This window comes from Rattus rattus, chromosome 1 (genome assembly GCF_011064425.1).
Source record: "Rattus rattus isolate New Zealand chromosome 1, Rrattus_CSIRO_v1, whole genome shotgun sequence".
In the NCBI taxonomy this organism is placed as follows: domain Eukaryota; kingdom Metazoa; phylum Chordata; class Mammalia; order Rodentia; family Muridae; genus Rattus; species Rattus rattus.
Genome location: NC_046154.1, coordinates 10,838,457 through 10,863,824, shown reverse-complemented (window position 1 = coordinate 10,863,824; position 25,368 = coordinate 10,838,457). Strand labels below are relative to the sequence as shown.

Sequence of the window (25,368 nt, the reverse complement as noted above, 5' to 3'; positions counted from 1 at the left end):
CTGTCATTTATGGGCATATATAAGTCACATCCCGAGAGAGAGACATTGGATGGGATAGAGGATGCCTTTGTGTTGGAACACAGACCCAGAAGGGTTGCAGCTGGGCCTGAACTGGAAGACAGGCCCCGGGCTAGGGGCTACACCAGGGCCACTTCCACAGAGCAGCTAGATTCCAGTGTCTGCCTTTAGTCTGAGCTACCTCACCGAGAGCATCCCCTCTGCTCAGAAAATCATCAGACCTTCAGCGACAGTAGCAGACCTCCTACAGTCTACCAAAAGTGTAATGAAGCATCTGGGTCTAGAAGTGGACGGTGAGGTCTGAGCGCACCAGAAAGATGGACAGTCTGAGTCCTGGCTCCCCGCAGCTGAGTCCTGAGAAACTCTCAGAGAGTCATGCGCAGCTTCCTCTGGCTCGCCGGCCGGCCGAGCCGGGACATCATTTGTTGATCCTTCAGCCTGATCCGAGCTCATGATTTCCTCTCTGGTTGCCATGGCCCCGTGCGGAAAACACAGCAAACTCCTGGCCCCGCGCAGTACATTTATTTCAAATATTCCTTGTGGCTGGAACCCGACCATGTTTGGGTGTCTGGACTGGAACATGAACGAATCGCTCTGTCTTCAGCCCCCTCCCCAGCTTCCCCATCATAGTTTACGGTTCAGCAAAGTCCACATTCCTCATCCCGCCTAGGAGCGGGAGGGAGGCTTCTGCCCAGGATGGAGACAGAGGCGGCTTCCCATGTATGGCCAAGCCGGCTACCTGCTTGGAGGCAGGGGATTAATTACAACCAGATGGGCCAAGTCTGCACAGATGGTTTTATTAAAACTGTTCCCTTCAGCACAAAGGCCGGCTCCCCCAGAAGTCTCCTGGCAGTACAAAGGCCCTCATTTTTCTGGTGCCTCCCCTACCCCATGCCTGACCCCTCTTCCCCTGCCACCCTTTCAAAGGAGGCCCGAGTTACAACTGCAACCCAGACATGAACTCCTGCCTAAAAATAACTCTAGACCTTCCCTCTTTCCTCTGCCTACATCCGGGGCGGGCGTGGAAAGGTCCTCCCCGCCATTCCCAAAGGTTCCACCTTGATCCGTAGGAACGCTACCTGGGAAGAAATGTTAGTTAGGAGGTTAGATCAGGAAAGTTTGGTTTGTCCTCAGAAGCCAAGTTCCAACGGAGGGAACGATACCTTTCAGAAGAACTGGTCTCACAAGTGCGTGCTGGCACATGGGCCTTGCCGTGACGAGGCAGAGCCTGCTGTGGGGGCTCCACGGTCCCTCATTCCACCGACGATGGCCATTTTACAGAGTCTCGCCCATGGTCACACCACCAGTGTTAGCCTCTGGGTGTGACTGAGGATGCCACACGCTAGTTCTTGGGTCAAGCTGCCACCACACTGAAGTGAGTCTCTTTACCTAGCAACTTTGGGAGAGACAGAGTGAGCACTGTCTCCAAGACTGCTGGTTTGTCTCTCAAGCAAGTTTACCTGAGAAGTGGGCATCTAAAGTGTAGGTTCCTGGGGCTGGTCCCAGAAATGCTGGTTGGGCTTAAGGGGTGGGGTTGCTGAGACGTGCATTTTTTTTTTTTTAAGGACAGGGTCCCATGTACCCTAACTGACCTCTTTTTTTTTTTTTTTTTTCCCAGAGCTGGGGACTGAACCCAGGGCCTTGCGCTTCCTAGGCAAGCGCTCTACCACTGAGCTAAATCCCCAACCCCTCTAGCCCGGCCTCTAAGTCACTATCGAGCCTAAGATGACCTTGAACACTTGCTCTTCCTGCCTCTACCTCCTGAGAGCAAGATTACCGATATACGTCACCACGTCAGACTGTTTCATTTTTTACAATTTTAGTCGTCCTGTGCTTGTGTGCACACGCCACACTGTGCATTAGGTCTCTGCATGGGTGGTGGGGACATCCCTAGTGACGAAACTCGGGTCATCAAGCTTGGTAGCAAGTGCCTTTACCTAATGAGCCATCTTGACGACCCAGGCAAGAACTCTACCAACTGAGTTATATCCACAAAGCGAGAACTTGCGTTTAACAGTGGAGAAGTCTAAGGAAAATTGGCCAAGGGGCTCTCAGAAAGGGCTCGGCTTGAGCCCCCCTGACCAGGTACTTCTCACAGCACCCCCAGAGCCCAGCGTATCCTTCAGACACCCCCCACCCCAAAATGAGCTGCATACACTCTTGGTGGCCCCACCCCGAAATGAGCGCTGTGCATACTCTCGGTGGTTCTCTGGATCGAGTTATGACATGTGAGCTCACCTTCCTCTAAGTAAGCCAGAATTTCCTGTCCTTCCCACGGGGCCTCCCTCTGCCTGCAGCAGGTGAAGGGATGAGCTCCCGGGCAAGGGTCTTTCAATACCGATGCACTCCTGATTCGAGGGACACAGGCCCAAGGTCTTCTGGTAAGTGCTGAGACTGGGCCTTGAGGGCCAGAGCCGGCCATGCTGTAATCCTCAGCAGCCCACGGTCAATTCCAGTTTTCCTCGGCTGCGCTTGTGCGTTCGACCTTGCACACGGGAGCATGCGGAGGCTAGAGGCTTACCTCACCTGTTTTCCTCGGTCACACCCCCACCTTAGCTTTTGAGACAGGGCCCCTCATTGAACCCGGAGCTCACGGATTTGGCACGATTGGCTGGCCTGCCTGCAGGGACTTGCTTATCTCTGTCCCCAGCGCTGCGGTTAGCAGCATGTCGCTGCTCCCAGCTTTTTACATTGCTGCTCTGATCCAGACTTGAGTGACAAGCCATCTTCCCCAACTCTTACACTAAGCCCCCCCCCATGAATTCATTAATTTATTTATCCACTTTACATCCCAATCTCGGCCTCCACCACTCCCCCCTGCTCCCCCAGAGCTTTTTAAGGAGGCAATGAGAGAAGTTCACCCAAACTCAGAGTCATTTCCTACTGGGCTCAGTGGGCTACATTTACTGGGTTGCTGGGTTGCAAAGCTTCCTGCAAACGTGAGGTGTATCCCAGGATGGTACCCATACCCTTCAGCTCGCACCCCACTCTAAGGCCAGGGCAAGGAGTGGCAAGCCAGCCACACAGTAGGCAGTGTCACTGGCTGGATGGAAGAGGGCTTAGCCACGCCTCCCGCCCCACCCACCATCCCCCAACCCCAGGCACGAAAGGACTCGAATGGTTTCATATTTTAACAAACTTTCCTTTATTAGGTTACTGACTGATATGAGTCATCATAAAACAGAACAGAACGGGGATTTCAGAACTATACACGCCACAAGGCTTTACGGTGATGGTGACGGGACGGCAGGGAGGTGTGGTGAGTCCTGGGGTGGTGGAGTATGGGGGACACAGGAGAGCCTTGCTGTTCGCCAGCATCCATGAGGGTACGGCCGGGTGGAGATCAAGCTGGGATCTATGCGGCTGAATGTGATCCGCTCCAAAACCAGAACGAGTAAGATTTCTGTCTGACAAAGGGCCCCCCCCCAAAAGGAGAAGGACCTCAAAACGCAGAGGGAATGACTTACATTCTTTATCTAGTCTCCGCACCAACTCTGTGTCTTAAAAATTATACTCTACTGGAAGATGTTTATTTTTTTTTAAAAAAAAGGTACCCTACAGCAGCTGCTTAAAATGATTCTTACAAATATATCTATGTAAATATATTAAACATTTTCAACAAATAAAGTCATCTACTGTACCTGTGCAGAAATGAACAGAACTCAGATTCGATGGAAGTTGGTTTCTTTTCTTTTTTTCTTAAAGGACAAGATTTAATACAGCCCGGGATGTCCACGACCTCTGTACAGCACTGAACAGCAATCCTCCTGCCTCAGCCTCCTGGCTTTTGATTCTCCTTGGTGCAGGGGATGAAACCTGAGCTTCCTGCGTGCTAGGCAAGCCCTCTCCCAACCGACCACATCCCCAGAGAGCCGGAGCAGTGGTGCTCCATTGGTGCACTGCAGGAGACAGGCACCCGTCCTGTCCACCCTACACCCACTGCTGAGGCTTGAGGGTGCGTGTGTGACAAGGTCTAATCCTGCCTTGCCTGTGGCTTTCCCAGGGGCTGGAGACCCCTCCCCTCACCCCCGGTGTCCCGATGGTCCTCCAGGTCTAGAACTTTGGAGGATTCAACAGGAAATATCAGAAGAATCAGGGGGGCAAAATTCAAAGCACACGGAAGACGAGAGATCAAAACACGTGTGACGGTGTATGGATGCTCCAGGTAACAGGAGCAGGTACCTGGGGACTCAGGTTCTGCTCTGGTGCTTGGCGCAGAGCTACTTGGGAACGGGGTCAAAGGTCGTACACAATGACATACTTGTATCTGTGCACACCAGCTCACGTGCCACAGGCCTGGCCCCAGGAGAAGGACGGGTGTGGCACACACATTCCAGGGAGGTGGCAGGTGCGGGGAAAGCAACAGAGCACATCGAGGGAAGCCACCCAACAAGGTTTCCTTTCTCAGTGGAATAAATAAATGGCCTTTGCTACTGTTTAAAGAATAAATACAGGGCACGGAGCACCGGCAGCTGACACTAAGGCTGGCCCGAGGGAGGTCCAGCCTGGGGTTCTGTCTCAGTGTCCATGGTATGTGACATCCTGAGCTTCATCGGTGTGGCCTGGTCCTGCATATTCCTGCTTTTGGGATCTGCCCCGGCATCTCCCACTCGTCTCACCTCCCAGGAACCCCCCCAGGTGGCTGTAGACTCTCTCTGCAGGGAGTAGTGGGGGGCAGCCCACTCCACTGGAGAGCAGAGGCGCCTGAGAGAGGTTCTCATAGTTTATTCTCTGCATCTGGTTCAGGGAAGGGCCTGGATGCTGCTGCTTCAGCCGGTGTTGGGAAGGGAGAAGTCTGTTGGCATTGGTCCACCCAGCAGAGGCAGCCGGTGGGATGAGAGGGTGCGTCTGCCCATGCCTGAGGGTGGGCGTCCATCCCAGGCGCAGGGGTCGGTGGACCCCAACGGCTCAGTGAGTTGGCACCAGGTGGCTGTCACACGGCGATCCTGGGATGCGGATCACTGGTAGAGGAGGTAGGCTTTGAGGGAGGCAGGTAGCGGCAGAGCGGGGATGGCGCCCAGACGTTCCTTCCCTAGCGCTAGGCGCACCGAACGCCGGCACAGGTCCATGAGTGGCAGGGGCTCAGCTGGGGAAACCAGGAGAGAGGAGAAACTTAGCAAAGCTCAGGAGGACGCTGGAACAGACCGCGCACATCACGCGCCCAAGGCTGGCGCTGGCTCGATCTTAGTGGGGTTTAACAAGCAGATGGTTAACAAATGTCTTTTAAATTCTGAATTGTGGCTACAATTGTGGAGCTCTGGGCCGGACAGGGTCAGAAGCCCTCTGCGGACACGTGGAGTCATGGCTCTCACGACAGTGATTGGTTGTGATGGAGTAGACATAGGGGGCTGTTGCTGTCCTCATTCCCTTCACAGAAAGGGGAGCCGAGAAGCAGCCTCTGATCAGCTTGCCTAGGCTCACCCTCCTGGAAGAGATAGGGCTGGAACCCAAAGGAGCTGTTTCTGGTCTCCCTGTGGGGTCACTCTGCCCTGTCTGGACAAACAGACCTTCCCTAGGAATGGCTCTGGGGAAGTGAGTCAGCATCCCCCATGGAAGACCTTGCATACCAACCAGCTTCTACTTCCAGGTACTGTCTGGTATGTCCCTGCCTTCATTGTATGGCAGAGGACAATGACCAAGTGTATACACGTTCATGTGTGTACGTGCATGTGTGTGAATGCAGAGCCCACAGGACAACCTTAGCCCATATTCCTCAGGAAAACAATTCACCATACTGTTGTTTGTTCTGCGACAGGGCCATTCATTGGCCTGGAGTTCGCCAAGTGGGCTAGGCTGGCTAGCTAGCTCTGATAGGCGCCGAGTTCTCTGTGTCCCTAATGCTGGGCTTACAAGTGCACACATCACACTGGCTTTTTTACATGTGTCCCGGGGAACCGAACTCAGGCCTTCCCTCTCTCTTGCCAGGCAAGCATTTTACTGACTGAGCCATCTCCCCAGTGCGAAAGTGCATTCTTCTGTTTAATTCTTCAATAGTCACCAGTGTGCCTCCAAATAGTAAGAGTAACCTAAGGGTGGCAGAGAGGGTGCTTAGCATGTGCCAAGCCCTGGCTTCAGATCCCATCACCCAATAAGAACTAACTAAAGTGAGTGAGTAAAAGTTATTGAAGGTTGAATTCTATGTCTGGGAGAACGCGGAGTGCAGGGTTCTTTGAGGTAGGGGAATGTTCGGGTGCTGATCGTAGTGAAGTCACTGGGTGCATTAGAATGGTGCCTAAGCTGAGGCTTACACCAGCTGAATTAAACAAGAATAAACCAGGCCGGGGAGATGGCTCAACCTAGACGGTGCTTGCCAGGAAAGGAGGAGGACCCCAGTTTAGTTCTCAGGACACATGAAAAAAGCCAGGCGTGGTAGCACACACTTGTAATCTCAGTGCTGGGGAGGCCAAGGCAGGATTCCTGGGGGTCGCTGGCTAGCTAGGTTAGCCATATCGGTGAGTCCCAGGTCCCAGAGAGCCAGGCTCTGTGTTAGGAATGACACTTGACGCTGACCTTTGGCCTCCACATATATGTGCATATGCACCGCCCACACATCCCACTCCCCCCACAGGATACACCGGAGCTGATGGGATGGCTTAGTGAGTAAAATGCCTGTGGCACAAACTCAGTGATGTGAATTTGAGATGAAGCCAGCACACACACATACACACACACACACACACACACACACACACACAGATATGCACATACACATACACACACACATACACATCACACACACAGATACACATACACATCACACACACACACACACACACTTCACACACACAGATATGCACATACACATCACACACATACACATCACACACACAGATATGCACACACATCACACACATACACACACACATACACATCACACACACAGATATGCACATACACATCACACACATACACACACACTTCACACACACAGATATGCACATACACATACACTTCATACACACACACCACAGATATGCACACACATACACTACACACACACACACACACACACACACACACACACACACACAATTACTTTTTTTAGAGAAAAGAATAAACTTAAGGCATTTCCTGAACTCTAATCTGGAGGAATGCTTCTGCCATAGCTTTCTCAGGAGCGGGAGCTGTAGCAATGGCTTTTAACGGGAAGCCTGGAAATAGAGCCTTTCTTAGACAACCCAGGGTGATCACTAGGAGCCCGGGAGCAGGAGGACAAACTAAAGGAGTCCCAACCATCCATGTCCAGCTAGACCCTGAAACTGCAGCCTCTGGCCGGCGGAGGACCCTCTGCGCGCCCTCTTCACTGCTGAGCACGGCTGGGGCAGAGGGCCTGGGGCTGCTCAGAGTGGTCTTCCGGGAGGAAGTGGCTCAGCCCCACTTGGGAGTTAGCGGGGATTCCCCAAGGGCTGGGGGCTGTCGACGAAGCCTCAGGAACCATCTAATGTGGCTCAAGGACCCCCACCAACCCAGAAGCCATTCTCACCACGAAACCCTTGGCATTGTGAGTTTCGGGCCACCTCACAGACACCCCTGTGAAGTAAGCTTCCAAAGCAGAGGCTAGGGCTGGGACTGCTCCAGCTGCCGTGTTTCAGGACAGACAAGGCAGCTGACATCACCACCACCTCCGTGGTAGGTGGGCCCTGGGAGGACTGTTCCATCAACCTGGAGACGGGGAGTCAGACATCAGGATCCCAAAGGCTCTGAAGAGGTGAAGCTGCTACCTCATTCACCCACGCAGAAGGCACGGGGCGCGGGGTGGTATGATCATGGGTTGTGCGGCCTTCTAGGACCAGCTACGGGAGGGGAATGGCTGTAGGGATGCATTAAGAGTTGAAAATATAATCGGAGTAAGCCAGCCACTCTGCTAACAAGAACGAACAGGTCACAGTTCCCCATCCTCGTAGGGGGAGAAACAACAGTACACAGGGCTGAGGTCTGCCTGCTTCTCAAACCCTGGGCAGAGAGAGACAAGAACGCACAGGCCGTGCAGACAGACACACAGCCCACTGCGTCCATTTCCGTTGGTCACCACAAGACCCAGGAGGGTCGTTCCCACTCAATCCTTCTGGCCAAGACTACAGGCTTGCTCCCTGCCCTTTCCAAGTGTCCGCTGCTGGTCCACTGAGCTGGTGGCTTTGCGTCCTGCTGTCTGGAACTGCTGGCTGGCTACACATGCTCGCTTCAGGAGGCCAGGGTGGGCCGCTGATTTCTATGCGAACGGCAGAGGAGATGGAGCAGAATGTGCAGTGAAGACACCAGGAAGTTAACCAGACACCGTTTCCAGGAGCAGAAGGTTGAGGACCTGGGCGAGCCCCCATGCCAACTTCTGCATTTCTAAGAGGAACAGCTTCCTCAAGATCTAGGAGACTCTGCACAGCCCTGGAGCCCTAACCTGAGATGCCTGTAGTACCCTGAAAAAGATCTGACTCAAACTAAGCTTCAAAAACACAAGGCTTTTGGGGGAGGGGAGCAGGGGAGGGAGAGGGGTCTCATGAGGCCAGCATTTCTGAGAGAGGGTGTCACTTCTCCTTAGTCGTGTGATACTCCCTGAAGGGCATCCTGGGCAGGGGTAGGGTAGCCAGTTTCCCCAGAGCACTGAACTGGGGAACACTGAGAAGGTACCATTGTGGCGAGGCAGCCAGAGAACAACGTGGGAGTGGGGAGGGGGGTAGGTTGGGGAGAGGACAGATGCACCACAACTGGCCAGGAGCGGAGAGAGGCAGGAAGCGGGTGAGGAGCAGCAGACGCCAGGCCTGCTGGCCTCAGGGAACCAATTCTCCCCCAGAGCCTCTGGGAGCTCCAACCCTGTTGACAGCTCGGTCTCAGACATCTGGCCTCCCGAACTGGGACAGATAGCATCCTGTTTCCTCCATCAGGCCTCAGGACTTAGCCCTGATCCACCCAGATGACCCCTGGCAAGGTCACTCGCAGCCGTCTGGTTGCCAAGGCAGCTGTCGGCGTTCTTGACCTGTCATTACTTCGTCTTCCCTTGGCACCCAGTACCATCTCTTGGGACCCTCTGGACACATGGCCTGCTTCTCCTGGGCCTCCCGCCTCTAACAGGGTCCAACCTCCGCTCTCAAACCTAGCTCTCCCCATCCCTCTGGGTGCTCTCATCCAGGGCCATGGGGTGTTTCTTATTTTAGCAGGCTGGGGATGGATCCTGGGACCTTCTGCATGCAAGGCAAGCCTGCTACCCTTAAGCGACACTCCCAGCCAAGAGTGCCTGCTCTCAAAGCCCTCTGTACATGGGCGAACTCCTCTGCTAGCCCCTGTGTCTCAGGCGATGTGTGGGCCCACCTGGACTGATTTCAACGTCTACACGCTTCTCCCCTCAGCTTTCACAGCTCTCTGATGGTGGCTATACCCTTCAACCTGCTCAGGCGGAACACCTGGAGTCAAAGCCTCACTAGCCTTTCATTTCTTACACACAATCTCCTGAGCTGTGCAGTCTAGGATCTGGCAGCCTCTACCACCTCTATAGCTCTTGCCTTGCCTCAGACCTAGTCATCTCTTGCCTGGACAACTGTCATGGCAGCCATCGTTGCCTACCATAAGCCAAAGGATCCTTGTAAGACATCTATCCCCCCATCTGCCACTCTGCCATGAGGGTGCATAAACCTCTCTGGGTACTGAGCTTTCCTCTGAAAGGGAGGAGGGAGGCTGACCCAGAGCCAGGGCTCCCTTTGAACCTAAGCCCCGGACACCTGTGTGCAGGAGTCTGGCCGTGCCCGTAGAGTCGGCTGTGGGCTTATGCTACTTGTTTCTGTAACGGAGGGAGACGGAACCACAGAACTTGCTCTGCAGGTTCCCTGGTCCAGGTCTGAGTCAGTTCCCTTTGAGGTGCATATTGGCCACATTTGCCATACCGTCTGGCTGGCTGCACAGGGTAAGATGGAGCAGGTGGGGACTCTGACTACAGATGCCTCCACACAACAAGTGGTTTCCAGCCGTGAGTATGGAAAAGAAAAGGGAGAGGCTTCTGAGAAGATTTAGGAGTTAGCTCACATGCCTGACTACTCTGAACATTCCAGAGCCTTTCAGAGATGGACTCCAGGGAGGCCGAGGCAGACTGGGGAATCCTGAAGGGTTATACGTAGGATGGTCACGTCTGTGCTCCTGACATCTGCGAGAGCCACGTCTATCACAAAACACAGATTGGGGCCGGGATTTGGAGTGCTAGGCCAAACCTGCCCCTAAAAGCAGCCATGGACGGCTAACGTTTCCTGGCTAATCCCCTATGGAGATGGACCTATAGACTATAGGAGAGGCCCTTGTGGGAAATGAGAGGGGACCTGGCATGGAGGTGGATGGGTCTGGAGCACTAGGACTCCTGCTAACACGGCTTCCCATCCCCACTCATGCAGGGCTGTCATGGACCTGGATCTGCCACCAGCATGGTGTTGCTGCACACAAGCCATTTCAACATACAGGCCACGCCCCTTTCCAAAGGGACAGACAGAAGTCATTGCTGACCCAGCAGTGTCCACACTCGAGACTAAGCAAGTCCTTCTCAAGACGATGGTGCAATGGAGTGTCTAGCCCTAGGGGGATGGGGGAGAGGGGAAGAGAAAGAGAAACAGACAGACAGACAGACAGAATGACAGAATCTGGGTCATGATTGGGAGAGATCCCTGGGTTTCACTTGTCTAAGAGACCACAGCATCCCTAAGGCTACAAAGCTCAGCTTGCTGATGCTACTGTGCTGGAACACAGTCAACTACAGTTCAAGGCTGGAAGCATGTTAGCCAGAGAATAATAAAAACCATTCATTCATTCATTCATCCATCCATCCATCCATTCATCTATTCATTATCCCATCCATCACCTATTCATCCAGTCATCTGATTTCTCCATCCATCATCCACCCATCCTCCCATCCATCATCCACCCATCCATCCACCCATCCATCAATCCATCATCCACCCATCATCCATCAATCCATCATCCATCCATCAATCCATCATCCACCATCATCCATCATCCATCATCCACCCATCATCCATCAATCTATCACCCATCCATCATCCAGCAATCCATCATCCATCCATCAATCTATCATCCACCCATCCATCATTATCCATCTTCCATCCATTATCCATTCATCATCCATCCACCCATCCATCATCCATCCATCTGCCATTCATCAATCCATCCATTATCCATCCATCTATCCATCCATCCATTCGTCCATCCGTCCATTATCCATCCATCTACCCATCCATCTTTTATTTATTCCTGAAGCACTGCCAGGTACTCCTGCAGGCTCTAGACAGACTTTCTCATTTAACCAGGTATAGGTCAAAAAATCACCTGCGAGGATCTACAAACACTGGGCTACCTACTTAAAGATATTTTAAATCCAATAACTACATAAGCTAGCCAGGACCACAAGAACATGGGGGATGGCATTATTTTAGACAAAGCAGGGAACACTTACGATCAAGTCCGTTCACGTAGCGCATGCGGATCTCACAGTGGCCCCAGACGGCACTCACTACAGGATACAGCTTTTTACCCTTGAGTCCCCGGAAAGCCACTCCCATGTACTGTCCATCCACGATGAAACTCAAGGTCCCATCATCCATGTCCAGGGCCACAAGGAAGGAGTCTGGGACAATGAAAGTCTCATCTGGCTCCAGGAAGGCTGGGTATGTTTTACTTGGCTGGTTCTTGCCGTCGTGGTAGAGACGGTTACGCCCCAGGTCCCAGCCCCAGGATTCATGGTTATTTCCTACAAGGGTTGTGTACCCAACAGAGTGCAAAGGGGCGTCTGCTGTGGCCACCCCCACCACGGCATGCGTGCCTCGTTGCCTCATGGCCCATGTGATCTGCCATACGTGTAGTCCACGTGTGTACCCAACTTTGCCCCTGATGGCGTCCGTGCTCTGGGCCACCGGATGCCGGTGAAAGATCAACTTGTCATCTTCCTTCACAAAGACGTTGAGCGAACGGTCATTGTTGTTCCAGGAGTGGAGCAGCTGGACATCGTAGGACACGGGGGGCATGTCGAGCAGCAGGTCCAGCCGGGTGGGCTTGCAATAATCCAAACCCTGGAGCTCCTGCTTTAGAGGTCGGTATGTGGGGTCCCGCATGTCCACAGTCTTGATCCCTCCTGTCACCTTCTGACCCATGTTGGCCTTTCTTTCACCTTTTCACCGACTCCCAAGGCAAACTCATCAATCTTGGGGCGTTGACTCCAGATTTCTAGTCAGGGCCACACAGAACCCCTAAGGGAGGTTGCTAGGCGATTTCCAAAGGTTGTAAAGCGCTCTGTATTGCCTAGTTGGTGGAAAGAAAAACAGGAGAGTGGGTGAGCTGGGGTGCAACAACAGGGGGAAGATTAAAGAGCAACACGGAAGCACGCACCCCAATACGTCTCAGCAGCTTGGAACCCTGATACAAAATGAAATGCCCCTGTCCCTGAGGCTCTGTTGTCCCAGAAGGAAAGAGGCCATCTCCCCATGGTCTGGAGTGGAGAAGTAGAAGTGGGCTTAGGAACTTGGAGCTGCCCTCCATGTTCTGGGCCAGTCTGAGACTGGGGGATGCTGGTTGGGCTCCTAGTTGGCTTTTCACAGTCAGAAGGCCAAGGCGACAGCATAGACCCCGGAGTGAGCCTCAGCTCACTGACACCTCCTTGCTCCCCTCTCTCCCCTCTTCCCTGTATAGAATGCAAACCACAGCACAGGCAGATGAGGACAGCACACTCAGCCGTCCCTTTTCTCCTCCAGCATAGTCACTCTCAGAGTCATGACATCAAGTGGCCCAAGGGAGGGAACACGGATGTAGATCACAGCTCAACGTACAAACTGCGTGCACACTCAGCCAGGCTCTACAGCCCAGAGGCCTCAGCAACTCCTAGTCAGGTCCTTACTCTGCCTGAACCTGAGCCGACAAGGGTTTCCACAGGGGCCCCTGGGCTGGCTCCTGGATTCGGATGGTCATAGATGAGGCAAGGGTCATCCACTCACCCTCACATGGTTCTGGGCTAACCTGCAGATGATCAACTAGAAGACAACGCTTCGCCCGAGTCTTCCTGCTACAGCCTTGTAGTAGGGAGGCCTAGCTCTTTCCCCTCTGGCTTCACCATGCCTCGGATATGTTAGGGAGGATGGGAAGCGGAACCAGAGGGGACACCTCAGGGCATCTGTCTACTTGACCTCCGGTGGGTGTAGAGATGAGGAAGAGGAGGCTGGAGAGGAAGGCTGACAGTTCTTTCCCCACCTTGGATGGTGGAAAACAGCAAAGCATTTGCACTCCTGGGTCTCCCTCCTGTGCCACGCTCTCTGCCACCCAGACCCTGAGGACTGGAAAGACAGCTCAGCGGGTAAAGGGCCAGCCTGACAAGTATGTTTTTTCAAATGTATGTGATGTGTAGCATCAAATGCACCACAAGAGAGCTGGGGCCTGAGGTTCTTGGGGAGCAGTCGGCGAGCCTCGGAGAGGTGGGAGGGCTCAGCCCTCATCCCTACCCAACAGCCACCAAATCACAAAGGGTGGGAAGGGAGCGGTCATGTGTTGGTTGCCTTGTAGGCTGAAACTAGACAGCGGGAAGCCCACAGGGCTGGTCTGCATTACCTTATAAAAAACTCTTTTGGACCCAGAGCCTCGTGTTGCTGGTTCAATCAATGAATCGCCTGTCATTTTTACTTCAAGCTCCCTGAGTTACTGCCCTGACTTCTTTCAACGACAAGAGTGCAACCTGTAAGCTGGAGTAAAACCTTTTCCTCACCCAAATTGCTCCTCGTCAGAATGTTTTTATCATCGCAGCAGAAATCAAATGAACACCAGAAACAAGCAAATTCTATGTGCAAAAACTCCACACTAACTGTCTTGGGCTTTATGGACCAGATTACGAACTATTCAACTTCACCACCACAGCACACAGGTGTAGAAGCTGATGTTCACGACTGCATCACAGTAAACCTTTATTTAAAAAAAACAGGCCAGCACTCAACCTGCCAGCCCCTGAGAGAATCGTAGATCCCACTCTGTCACCACCGAACAGCTTTGGGAAGGCTGAAGCAGGGAACCATAAGGCAGGTATCAGAGGAGATCTCCTAGTAGCCTTAGAAAGAACCACCAAAAAAGTTACCTCAGGGTAGAGCACCCACTCCCTGTCCCAGTCAGCCCCACAAGCTCTCCTAGTTCTAAGATGCTACCAAAGGCCTGTACACAGCACAGTCAGTTCACCAACGCCCTGCTCTGCTGAGCTGTGTCCCTCTCTGATAGGAAGACGAGAGCCCAGGCACGGAAAGGCTATGAACAGTGCGTGTCCACTGGACGGAAGGTGTGGGAAGACAGAGCTGGGGAGAGGACTGGCTGGCCCAAGTTGAAATGTCCACAGTACTGTGGAATGATTCTCTCATAAGGGCAGGCCAGGGGACATGGTCCAAGCACTGTTGTACGTGTCCCACCATCCCATCATCTGAGTCACCTTCTGAGTGGTCGGTTGCCATGGCAAGCCTGGAGTCACTCTTGACTCATCTTTCCTGTGTGTCCAGGTTGTTGGCTGAAGATGACACTGTTCCACTGTCCACAGCTAGGCCACCTCGTAGCCTAGGTAAGCGTGCCCATGTCATCCCCCTTCCCTCCTCCCCTCCACTTTAAGCTGTGCCCATGCAGGCAGCTAGAAAGACGCCTCAGAGGTTAGAAGTAAATACTGCTCTTGCCGAGGACCCCAACACCAGGTGGTTCAGCAAAGCTGGGCCCTCTGGCCTCTGAGGGGACCTACACTCAGGCCCCGCCCCACACATGATTTAAAGATAAATTAGCTTTTAAAGACACGCCCCTGCAGATGCACCCTCCTGTTCTCACCTCTCCCTGGGCTGTAGCCCGCAGGGCATGTCCCCAGACCTGTCTCCAAGGCTCCAAAACTCACTCAGGACACCGTGCCTTGTACACCGACTACGATTCGATTTTGGTTTGTCCCAGTTTCCCTCTGCTCATCTACAACGTGGGTGCCGCCCGTGCGTCACATGCTTATCCGAAACTCATTGGAGACAACGTTCTAGAGAGGGCTTGGCACAACTGGCATTTCGCTTCTGATGTTCTAGAATGTGCTCGTTCACTGGACAAAGGTCACTGTGAGCCAATCTTCCTGGTTACCACAGCTGGCCCGACGCGGGAACACTGTCTCTGGCTGTGACCCAAGCACTGGAATGCCATCCCACACCAGACCAAGGTTAAGGAATCCACTAAACCAGAGGTCAGAGAATTTGCTTCGTGAATGACCAGATAGTAAATATTTTAGGCTTCTCAGACAGTGTGTAAATAAATGGGTGTGGCTATGTCCAATAATACTTGAAGAAAACAGAGGTTGGATTTAGCCCGTAGCCATAGTTTGCTGACTGACCCCTCTTATAAAACTGTGAGAAGCTGCTGACCTGCTCTTCCAAAATACCTGGATGTGGCGCTCAGGGTGGGGTGGGTGGGTGCCATCCGTGTGTGCTGAGTGACAGGGACACGGGCGGGTCTTCACAGCTGCGGTTAACACTGGACAGGACAGGCTTCGTTGAGCCAGTAAGGACTAACAGTGGGTGTCGTGAACAGGAAGTAGGGGACCCAGTTCAGATGCTGGCTCTGGCTCACCAGTGGGGTGGGTAAGAAAAACACAGTTCCATCTCCTGCTATTCTCAGGCTAGACCCAGTTCAAATGTGCCGCATGAGGGCTGGGGCCTGAGGTTCTTGGGGAGCAGTCGGCGAGCCTCGGAGAGGTGGAAGGCCCAGCCCTCATCCCTACCCAAGAGCCACCAAATCACAAAGGGTGGGAAGGGAGTGGTTATGCGTTGGTTGCCTTGTAGGCTGAAACTAGACAGCGGGAAGCCCACAGGGCTGGTCTGCCATCACCACACCCCATCAGTCACGGCACCCACAGGTGCCTACACAGACACATACGCCCGTGGGTGCAGGGGTACCACTGAGTGGAGTGACGTCAGTGGTCACTGAAGTGGAAGAACAGGTCAGAAGCCTAAAGTCAGTGGCCCCTACTTGAGTCCCTTAGTCTCAGGCTCAGAAAGTGAACTCTGGCATTTGTCACCTCACAGCACCTGCTGGGCATCCTCAAGACAAGCTAATCCCCAAACCAAGCCCTAGTGGACAGCACCCCACTCGCCCTACCAAACTCTGGCCACCCCAAATCCTGAACATGTCCCACTGTGCTCGGTCCCCAGGGCTGCCTTTGTCAGCTGTCATACATTACAATGTTGGCGATTCCCAAGGGCCAGCAACACTCCCAAGAGAGGGCCGAGGAGACGTACAGTGAGTGTCACTACTCCACCCATCACAGTTCCTGTGCAGCAGACAAGTGCCCCAGCTAAGAGACTGTGTACACAAGTATACATGTGCACGTTTGTGTGTGTGCATGTGTCTGTATTCACGCGTGTGTGTGTGTGTGTGTGTGTGTTTGTGTGTACTAAGTGCAGGTCTGTTACTCTGATTGGGCAGCGGGGAATATGCCCAGTCATCCTCTCAGCCATGTTTATCTCCAGGTAAAATCAGATTAAAGATCAACCAAGGACAGCGGGGGTGGGGCTGGGAGGGGGTTGTGGGGAAGCATTGGCAAAGGGTGAGTGGACTGCTTATGAGAGAAAGGACATTCTTTGCACAATAGACTAGAACTCGGTGAGTCACAGAAGAGAACTATCTCTTGTTTGGAGTCTAAGTTCTTGTTCTAGAGTCAAGAGCAGTGAGTGGCAGGGGCTCTGCAGTGTGACAGCGACCTGGACAATTTACTCAGGAAATGCCATGGGAGCAGCTTCTCAGGTGGAGGCCAGTCCCTCCTCCACTGCCACCGATGCCACTGGCTGTCCTGCTCTCTTGTTAGGGATGTGGGGCTGAACCTAAGCACACCGGTGGACAAGGGGCTAGGCCTGGGACAGATCCCAAGGCCGAGAGGGGGGTGTCCTGGGCGCACCCCTGTCTTCTTTCTTCAGTCCTCACCTTCCTGCTCCTTGGATCCCAGCTCAACCCCTGCTCCACTTGGCACACACGGGTCACAGCCTGGGAATGGAAGAAACCTAGCCCCAAGAACGCGGTGGGACCTCCTATCTCTGGCTGGAGGGTGGGGTGGGTAAGAAAAACACAGACAGGAAGCAGAGCCACAAGCACTGCAGGCAAGAGCAAAGGTACTGGCCCTGAGGGCTGATGTCTGACCCTGACAGGCCAGTTCACACACACATACATGCACATGCACACGCACACACACACACACACAGGCATACATATGCACAGGCACACGCACGCACACGTGCACAGGCACACATATGCATGCACACACATGCACGTGCACAGGACACACACATATGCAGGCACACACACGCACAGGCACACTCAGACAGACATGCACAGGCACAGGCAAACGCACTCCTCACTTTCTATTTCTTTACGTTCCAGTGAATCAGATCAGAAGCTCAGAAACTAAGCAAAGGGTGTCTGCATCCGCCAGACCACACTAAACCCTGTGGTTTAAATTTCTTCCGCCTTCCTTTAAGGAAGAAATCCCACCCCTCCCCCACTCTCACCACACACAGAGCTGGGGTCACCACTCAGTTCCAGGTTCACTTCAAAAGGCAACCACGGTTAGAGGCAAAAGCTCAGATTAGATGGCCAGGGGCACCCAGAACCCTCCAAAGGTGGCATCCGTAATAGACTTTCAAATGCACAGCTTGGTTCTAACAAGATCGAAACTTTCTGAAGTCTTGGCTTCCCGTGGCCAGCTCTCTATACCCTCAGTCAAGGGCCCCTTATTGTTCTCCAAGACACCATGGAGGACAGAGGAGCTTGGCAGGGAACTATCAGCTAGTGTGCAGAAAGGACCCCCAACCAGGACAACCTTCTCTATGGGGGTGGGGGTGGCACGGCACACCTCCAACCAGGTACCAAACACTGTTTCAGGAGTCTTACGTGAGAGGCTCACCGCCCCCACCAGGCCTACACACAGGAGCACTCGGATGAAGACGTTGCTCGCCGTGTAAGCCCTGGGAATGAGGCATCTTGAGATAGGCTGCAAAATCATACCGTGAGTCTGTTAAAGCGGACCACAGGAAGGTGCATCGTGCGCTCCCATCTCTGAAGGAGCAAGCACAGCGGAAGACCCAGAAGAATAAACAGGGAACACTTCACAGTGGCCACCCTGGGATACCGTGCTGGGAAAGACAGGGCGTGCTCACTTTAGATTCTTTGAGGTCCATGATTGACAGAAAATCGGAACCAAGGATGAGAACGCCAGTTAAGCCTCCAAGCCGACCCAAAGAAACCATTATTTCTGCAGTCGATTCTCTAGCGCGCCATCACACTTTCTAAGCCGCCAACTTACTCGGTCCACTGAAAAAACGGAGCCATCGTCTATTGCCACTTGCCCCAAACGCATTGTTTCAGGCTACAACTTAGCCAGGTGGGTTCTACTCAAGCTCTGCTCCTGTCGAGGACCACATAATGCTGTCCCCATAAAACCCAGGGCTGCTCTGGCCTCAACAGACCAACTCCAGAGAGGACGAGGAGGAAGAATGGGGACCTCAGAGGGAAACATCTAAGGGGACAACTTCCAGCACTTGGATCAGCTGGGACTTCTGAACTTGTCAGCATCCACCTGGAACCCTACCATGTTCCTTCAGCAAATGATACAGCCCCTCAGACCTCACTTCCCCCAGAGTGCTTTCAGATAGCTTGGCCCAAGAGTCCCACTTCTTCTGAAAACTAGCCTTCGACTGTAGAAGGCACTGCCAAGGTGACTGGGGGGCCGTGTCTGGGAGTGGACAGAGGAGGGCCACCAGGGAAGAAGCAGACATACGCCCTCAGTACGCCCTGAAGCTACGCTCGCCCTCAGTACCCTTGACCCCCAGAACAGTAAAACCTTTGTTTTGACACGAGAGGGAGAAAGAATGAAATTCAGGATGTGGAACAAGGTGACCTATTTATAAAACCTCCTTTCACCTGAAGATCAAATAGGCTCCCTCCCTCCTGTGGCCTCCCTGCCTCACACCTCGGTGGTTGCAGCCCCGGGTTTTGCAAGAGCAATATGCCAGGGGCAGAACAGCCTGTTATTATGTTACAGTGCAGCCTCTGCAGGCTGGCTGGGCTATGTCTGACCGCCTGCTCCAGCTTGGCCTGCTCATTAGGGTTCACTGCTTCCTTCAGCCTGAGGAACACAGACGGCAGGGAGGCTTAGGTGGTGAGAGGGCTCAGGATGCACAGGAGCACAAGCTGGGCTATAGAACAAAGGTGTCATCTTCCATGGGACTCCAGGCGGGGGTGGGGTGGGGGTGGGGGTGGGGCTATAATCTCCCACTCCAGTCACTTGAGAGGTCTTCTCAGGTGGGGGGGTGGGGGACAAAATTAAGTCTCTGGTCCTAGAACCATCAGAGAGTATCAAGACCTTCTGGAAAGTTCTGAGAGGCGATTTTGAAAAGAAAATCCCGCATAGTCCAGAGCTCTAGCCTCTGACTTCAAAAGAGCAAAATGCACCTGCCACAGACACCTACAGAAGGACCCGGATGACTCACTGCACTTTCAGAAAGGGCTTGAAGCAGTTGCTTCGCACCCATGGGAAATCAGCGAGACATTCATACAGAGACCAGAAATTAAAATAACAGTTAGCTTGTAGTCTAGTTAGAGCTGGAGGGCCGCAGTCTGCAACTCACTCAGAGCAGCTCTGCCACAGCAGGGGCAGCCACAACCAGGCATCGTACCTTAGTGACAGTGGGAAGAGTCTAGACTCTGGGCCACTGGTTCTCACGGCCTGGGGGAGTCGTCACGAACGGGGCTGCTAGTGCTGGCACAGAGAGAGCTGAGTGCTTTCGACAGCAGCATCGGAGAGGCAGGGAGACTGAAGAAACCCACAGAGACAGGTCCTGGCTGCCTGGTATCTTATACCCTTATCAGCTCCAGAGGAAAGCAGAAGATGGGGTGCTGGGGGAAGGTGCCTGCAGCCTCCAAGTGGTCACTCCTGCGTGGAGAAGACTCCCCAGGGAAGCAATCCTAGGGTCCATCTTGCCTGGTTCCCCACCAGGCTGGCTCCAGGCTGACTGATCCTAGAGGCGGCTAACACAGGTCTGAGATAGCTTTCAGCCCGACATCAAGCCAAAGCTCAGCTTTTGGGGCCCCAAGGCCTAGTATAGGAGCAGGTATCGCCCTGACGTCCTCTCATAGAGATGATTACTTTTAGAAGCAGACCTCAGTTCCCTTTGTGTCTCCCAGACAGAAGGAGCAGGAGGAAGAGTAGGGAGGTGCTGGGGGAGGATTAGGGGCTTGGGTTGGGGTACACCTGACCCACTCACAGCATCCAGCACACAGGAGAAGCATCATCCATGCAGAGCTCTGCCTCCCCCCTCCCCCGTCTCTTTCAATTCTAAAGGACCCCTCAAAACAGGGAATGTGAACGGCGAGCGCAGGGGCTCATGGTAAGTCATGGGTCCATGGCTCACAGAGATAATTCCTGTTGCCCAGCTGTCTCTGAGAGGAGACACAAACCGTACACAGATGCCCCCGCACAGGGCATGAGAAAAGCAGGGGGACCAGAAGGCCCCCTCGCACAGCACCCTCTTAACCTCTCCTGAATTCAGTCAGTCATGTGAACCCCTTAGATAAAAAGCAGCAGCGGGAGTCACCCCCGAACTATCCAGAAGGGGGAGAGGCTATATGGTTGTTGCCTGAAATCACGTTTGCGAGAGTGGTTCTCAAAGTGACGTGGGGGCAGCAGGGGCAGCCTCTGGGAACTGTACAGTCTTGGTTCTCCCAAAATACGGGGAGGGGCGTGCACCATCACACCTGGCTCCCTGATCCATATTAAGTGGGTTTATGCTATGGGGTGTGTGTGTGTGTGTGTGTGTGTGTGTGTGTGTGTGTGTGTGTGTGTTGTCCCTGTGAGTGTGCAGAGACCCATCTAACCAGTGTGCAGGAGGGGTGCCCTGTCCTCACCTCCCATGCACTGGGATTCCAGGCAGGCTACCACACCAGCCCAGCATTTGCATGGGTGCCAGAGATCTGAACTGCAGCCTGCACAGCCGTGCGGCATGCGCTCCATCTGCTGAACCATCTCCCTGACCCCTCTATGACTTTCCAGAAACCTCGCATTCTACCTTGATACCAACTATCTCAAACGCCACTGGGAAGAAGTCACAATACAGAAATGGAGAAGGCATAGTTAGTTCTCTCTCCTCCACAGGCCAGAGAGAAGCACCAAGATACATACAGTTGCCTTCCTTCTAGACTATTCTAGACTGCAGATACAATGGTGGCCATTTACAGCCAAAGGTCACACCACACCCAGCACCTGGGTTGTTTTTCCTAGCAACACTTTAATCCCTGCATTGGTTTTTAAATGCTGACCTGGGTTCTGTGTAAGAACAGTCACATAAGGGATTGAGATTTCCCCGTTAACCGTGTGACCTGGAAGTGGCTCGCTCTCACCCTCACAGCTTTGGCTCTCAGAATCCCCACCTCACAGTCACCTTTAATAGAAGACGCCGTAGATCCCACTAACCCGCCTCTAGGCCTCCTGGTCTCTGCACCTCACAGAGGCAGGCTGAGGTGCTGAAGAGTTTTTGCCTGGCTAGTTTGTCAGACAGACTTCTAAAGAAAGGACCGCTGCCGGTGACCTTGGACAGGAGTCTGACAGGAACTGGGGAGAAGCTTCCGCATGGTCCCTGGTGGGATTTCAGAGAACCAACAAGAGGCCTGGGAGAGGGCAAGTCCTCAGGTCTCACAGGCAGTGGGGAAAGCAGGGACTTTAATTTCTCAGGTAATTTCCTATAGCCTCCAGGAACTCCCTTGTATCTGTGCCTGGCCTTCTTGCTCGAAGACCATTAGCCTGGAAAGTCCTGAGGCCTCTAAAGGGGAGGCCCCAGCAAGTCCGAAGGTGGCCGGTGAATTAATCCTATGCTTCGGACAAGCCGTAGGTAGGCTCCGGGGAGCAAATTCTCATGTACTAGTTTGTCACACGCAGGTAAGAGCAAGGAGGGGAACTATGACCTCTTGGGCAGAGCATGGGTAGACTACCATTCACCTGTCGAGAATGCTGTTGGCAAGGTGCCGGCTCATGCGTGGAATTCCAGCGCAAAGAGGTGGAGGTGGGGGGGGATTCTTGAGTTGGAGGCTATCCTGGGCTACATAGCAAGTTGGCTAACCTTATCTCAACAGGCCAAAACGACATCGAAGCTGTCATCCTCTGGCAAACAAAGAACCAGGAATGTAAAAGTATGCTGTGTTTAGCACGAGGGGTGAACGGGGGTCCCCTGCTTTTAAGTCTTCTCATCTTGTTGTTTTGATGTTGAGGCAAGAGGTACATGGACCCAAAGGGCAACCAACAGTTGGTGTGGTTTACAAAGTGCAGCACACCTAGGTGGTGCACTGGACCTGGAAAACCTTCTGCTACCTGAGAGAAGCCAGACACGAATGGTCACACAGCCCGTGAGCCCATCGTGTGGAAAGGCTAGATCAGGAGAATCCAGTCAGACCGAAGCAGATTTCGAGGGGGCAGTAAAAGGGCACAGGGAGAAACAGGACCTCCTGATAAGGGACCCAAATGTTTGGGAACTAAGTGTGTGTGTGTGTGTGTGTGTGTGTGTGTGTGTGTGTGTGTGTGTGTATGTGTGTACCAGGTGCCACCGAATCGTGCTTTTTTAAAAAAGATTAATATTGGTTTGGCAAGATGGCAGACGGCATTTGCCACCAAGCCTGACAACCTGAATTTGATCATGGGATCCCCCCCCCCAAATGAGAGAACTGATTCCAAGTTGTCCTTTGACCTTTGCTTGTGTATACCATAGCACACACGCATGCATACACATGTATGTATGCATGTATGTGCACACACACACAATGCAATTATTAAACATATAGGTTAGTGTGGACTGCAGAAATACATCAGTTTATCAAGCATTTGCCCACAACATGAAGACCATCATTCAACCCCCAAACCCACGTACAAAGCCACACATGGTGGCACATTCCTGTAATCCCAGCTCTGCAGAAGTGGGTACAGGGAAGAACCCTGGGGATTCTAAGGCCAGCCAGTCTGGCCTGTTCAGTTTGCCCTAGGCTCCAGTAAGAGGTCTTGTCTCAAAAAGCAAAGTCGGGAGGCTGCAGGGGTCCACACTACTCTCCGAGCTCCGCCATGCTCCCCAAGGATGACAAGAAGAAGAAAGATGCTGGAAAGTCAGGCCAAAAAGACAAAGACCCAGTAAATAAATCTGGTGGCAAGGCCAAAAAGAAGAAGTGGTCCAAAGGCAAAGTTCAGGACAAGCCAAACAACCTCCTCCTGTTCGACAAAGCTACGTCTGACAAACTCTGTAGGGAAGTTCCCAACTATAGCGTAGGACTCCAGCTGTGGTCTCCTCCAGACTGGAGATCCGAGGTCCCATGGCCGGGGCAGCCCCTCGGGAGCTACTCAGGGAAGGACGTAGGAAGCTGGCTTCAAAGCACAGAGCCCAAGGAGTTGACACCAGAAATACAAAGGGTGGGGACGCCCCAGCTGCTGGTGAAGATGCACGAACAGATTCAATCAGCTGCACATTTGGGAAAATAAAACTTTATTGAATCAAAAAAAAAATCAAAACAAATAGCTCCTGACAGCTAACACTAAGGTGGGCTGGCCCACCTGTCAGGTACGCATCTTCAAGACGTGTGCCCCGCCACGCTGGTAAATATACACACAGAGTTAATTAACCCTGTGCTGTCTGAAGCACAACCGAACGGAAGCATGTGCCTTTGCACACCAAGAATGAAAGGAGGAGGGGGGCAGGGCAGAGATGCAAGGTTGAAGGACACCCAGAGCCTACGGGGACCTGGCTGACTGAGCACCGGCCGCAGCCAGCGTTTCACACCAGCCACGACTAATAGTATTCAGATGTGGGAGTGAAGAGCCTTCGAGAGCGTCTGGTTGCTGCAATCCTCTGTCCGTGCACCCACACATTATTTTTTTTTCCCCCTGCAAAAGACAAAAGTGCTGATCTTGGCTTGGTGGCCCTGCATCCCTGAGCAGGCACCTGTGGATCAAGTTTCTCCGGAGAAATCTGGAATGTGTGCCTCTATCTCCCGCCTGTGCCCCAACAGGAGGCTGGGGAGTGGTGACCAGCATATCCAAAACTCCAGTCCTGTAAGGATGCTGGCATGGGAGAGCGCTGCCAGGGCAGAGCCTGGGCCCAGCCCAGTAGGCAGAGGCCTGCCCACACACTCCAGTGCCTGCTTTCTCACAGAGCAGGTCCATAGCCTGAGGCACCAAGCATTGGCAAGGACCCCACTTTCTGATATCAGGAAACCATCCTGGCAGCTCGGCTCCTGCTTGCTCCCCCTGCTGATGCTATCTTAGCCAGCAATACTACACCACAGGGCTCCTGTCCACACCCTGGAAGCCATGCACTGATGCTCCGTCGGACTGGCCTGGTCTCACAGGCAGACTGGTTCTAATGGGCAAAGTGCTGTGTTCTTGGAACGTTACCACTTACAGATTGAGCACAGCCCAAGCACCTCAGACAGGTGCCGTCGTTTCCCATAGACGGTTTCCAGCTGGGCTGGGCTTGTGTGAAACACGGTCAATCGAGGGAGACTGGTTTAACCAAGTCTGGAGTTGGGCTGTCAGTTGTCGACTTCTGCTCTATAAGCTTGGTGACCTTACTTCCTTGGCTTTCTGAGTTCTGGGTCCCTTATCCATTGTTGGTCCAAACTCACTGGTTGCTTAGAGGATAAAATGTAGATCCTACCAGAACTCAACATTAAATAAACAGCCAGGGCCAGGGAGATGAAAGGGATTTGCCACCAAGCCAGAGGACCTGAGTTTGAGTGTGACCCTCATAGTAGGAGAGAAATGACCTTCATGCATGCTCCATGGCATTGTTTCCTCCAGAGATTCAAACATTCCACCCTGCAGGGAAGCTCCTTAAGCAGGAAGGCAAACCACTCAAAATGGCTTCAGGAAGTCCCTGAAACTGACCAGAATCACTAGGCCCCTCCCTGCCAGAGTAAGCAATAAAAGCTCAAGAGTCCCCATTTCAGAATGCTGAAATGCAAACACTCAGTCCAGATCAACTGCCCAGAAGAAATTTAGGCACCTGGAAAGGTCACTCTCCAACCTGCTGTGCTACCTGCAGGCTGTGCAGTGAGCTCAGGTTCCCAGCTTTGTGACCTGTCACACGTGCTAGGGTGGGCTTTGGTGCTGCAGGTATCTGAGTCATTTCTGCTCCTGTAAGAAACCCCTCACCCACATTCCTGTAAGCAACTCTAATAAAACTTACTGGTTTATCAAGTTGGACTTTGTGGTGTGCTCCCTAGGTGGGGTGAGTAGGTGTGTGCAATGCATCTCCCCAGAAAGTTCTTGGCACACAACAGGCATGCACATGCTTACACACATGGCAT

The 25,368-nt window shown here is 53.1% G+C and overlaps 1 protein-coding gene and 1 pseudogene across 4 annotated transcripts in view; one reads left to right on the top strand and one right to left on the bottom strand.

The window, feature by feature from the left end:
* Positions 1 to 3,139: 3,139 nt before the first annotated feature.
* Positions 3,140 to 25,368, bottom strand: part of Spsb1 (splA/ryanodine receptor domain and SOCS box containing 1) — a 58,230-nt gene continuing 36,001 nt past the window's right edge. For 2 of the 4 annotated variants that reach the window (XM_032894311.1, XM_032894329.1), the window contains exons 2-3: positions 11,459 to 12,300; positions 3,140 to 5,104 (exon numbers count right to left, since the gene is read on the bottom strand). In XM_032894311.1, coding sequence (XP_032750202.1) covers positions 4,977 to 5,104; positions 11,459 to 12,152 — 822 coding nt within the window. In that variant the 5' untranslated portion in view covers positions 12,153 to 12,300 and the 3' untranslated portion in view covers positions 3,140 to 4,976. Of the gene's footprint in view, positions 5,105 to 11,458; positions 12,301 to 14,835; positions 15,016 to 25,368 lie in introns of those variants that run through there. The other 2 variants (XM_032894303.1, XM_032894320.1) reach the window with 2 other exon arrangements.
* On the top strand, positions 23,132 to 23,553 carry LOC116890256 (annotated as a pseudogene).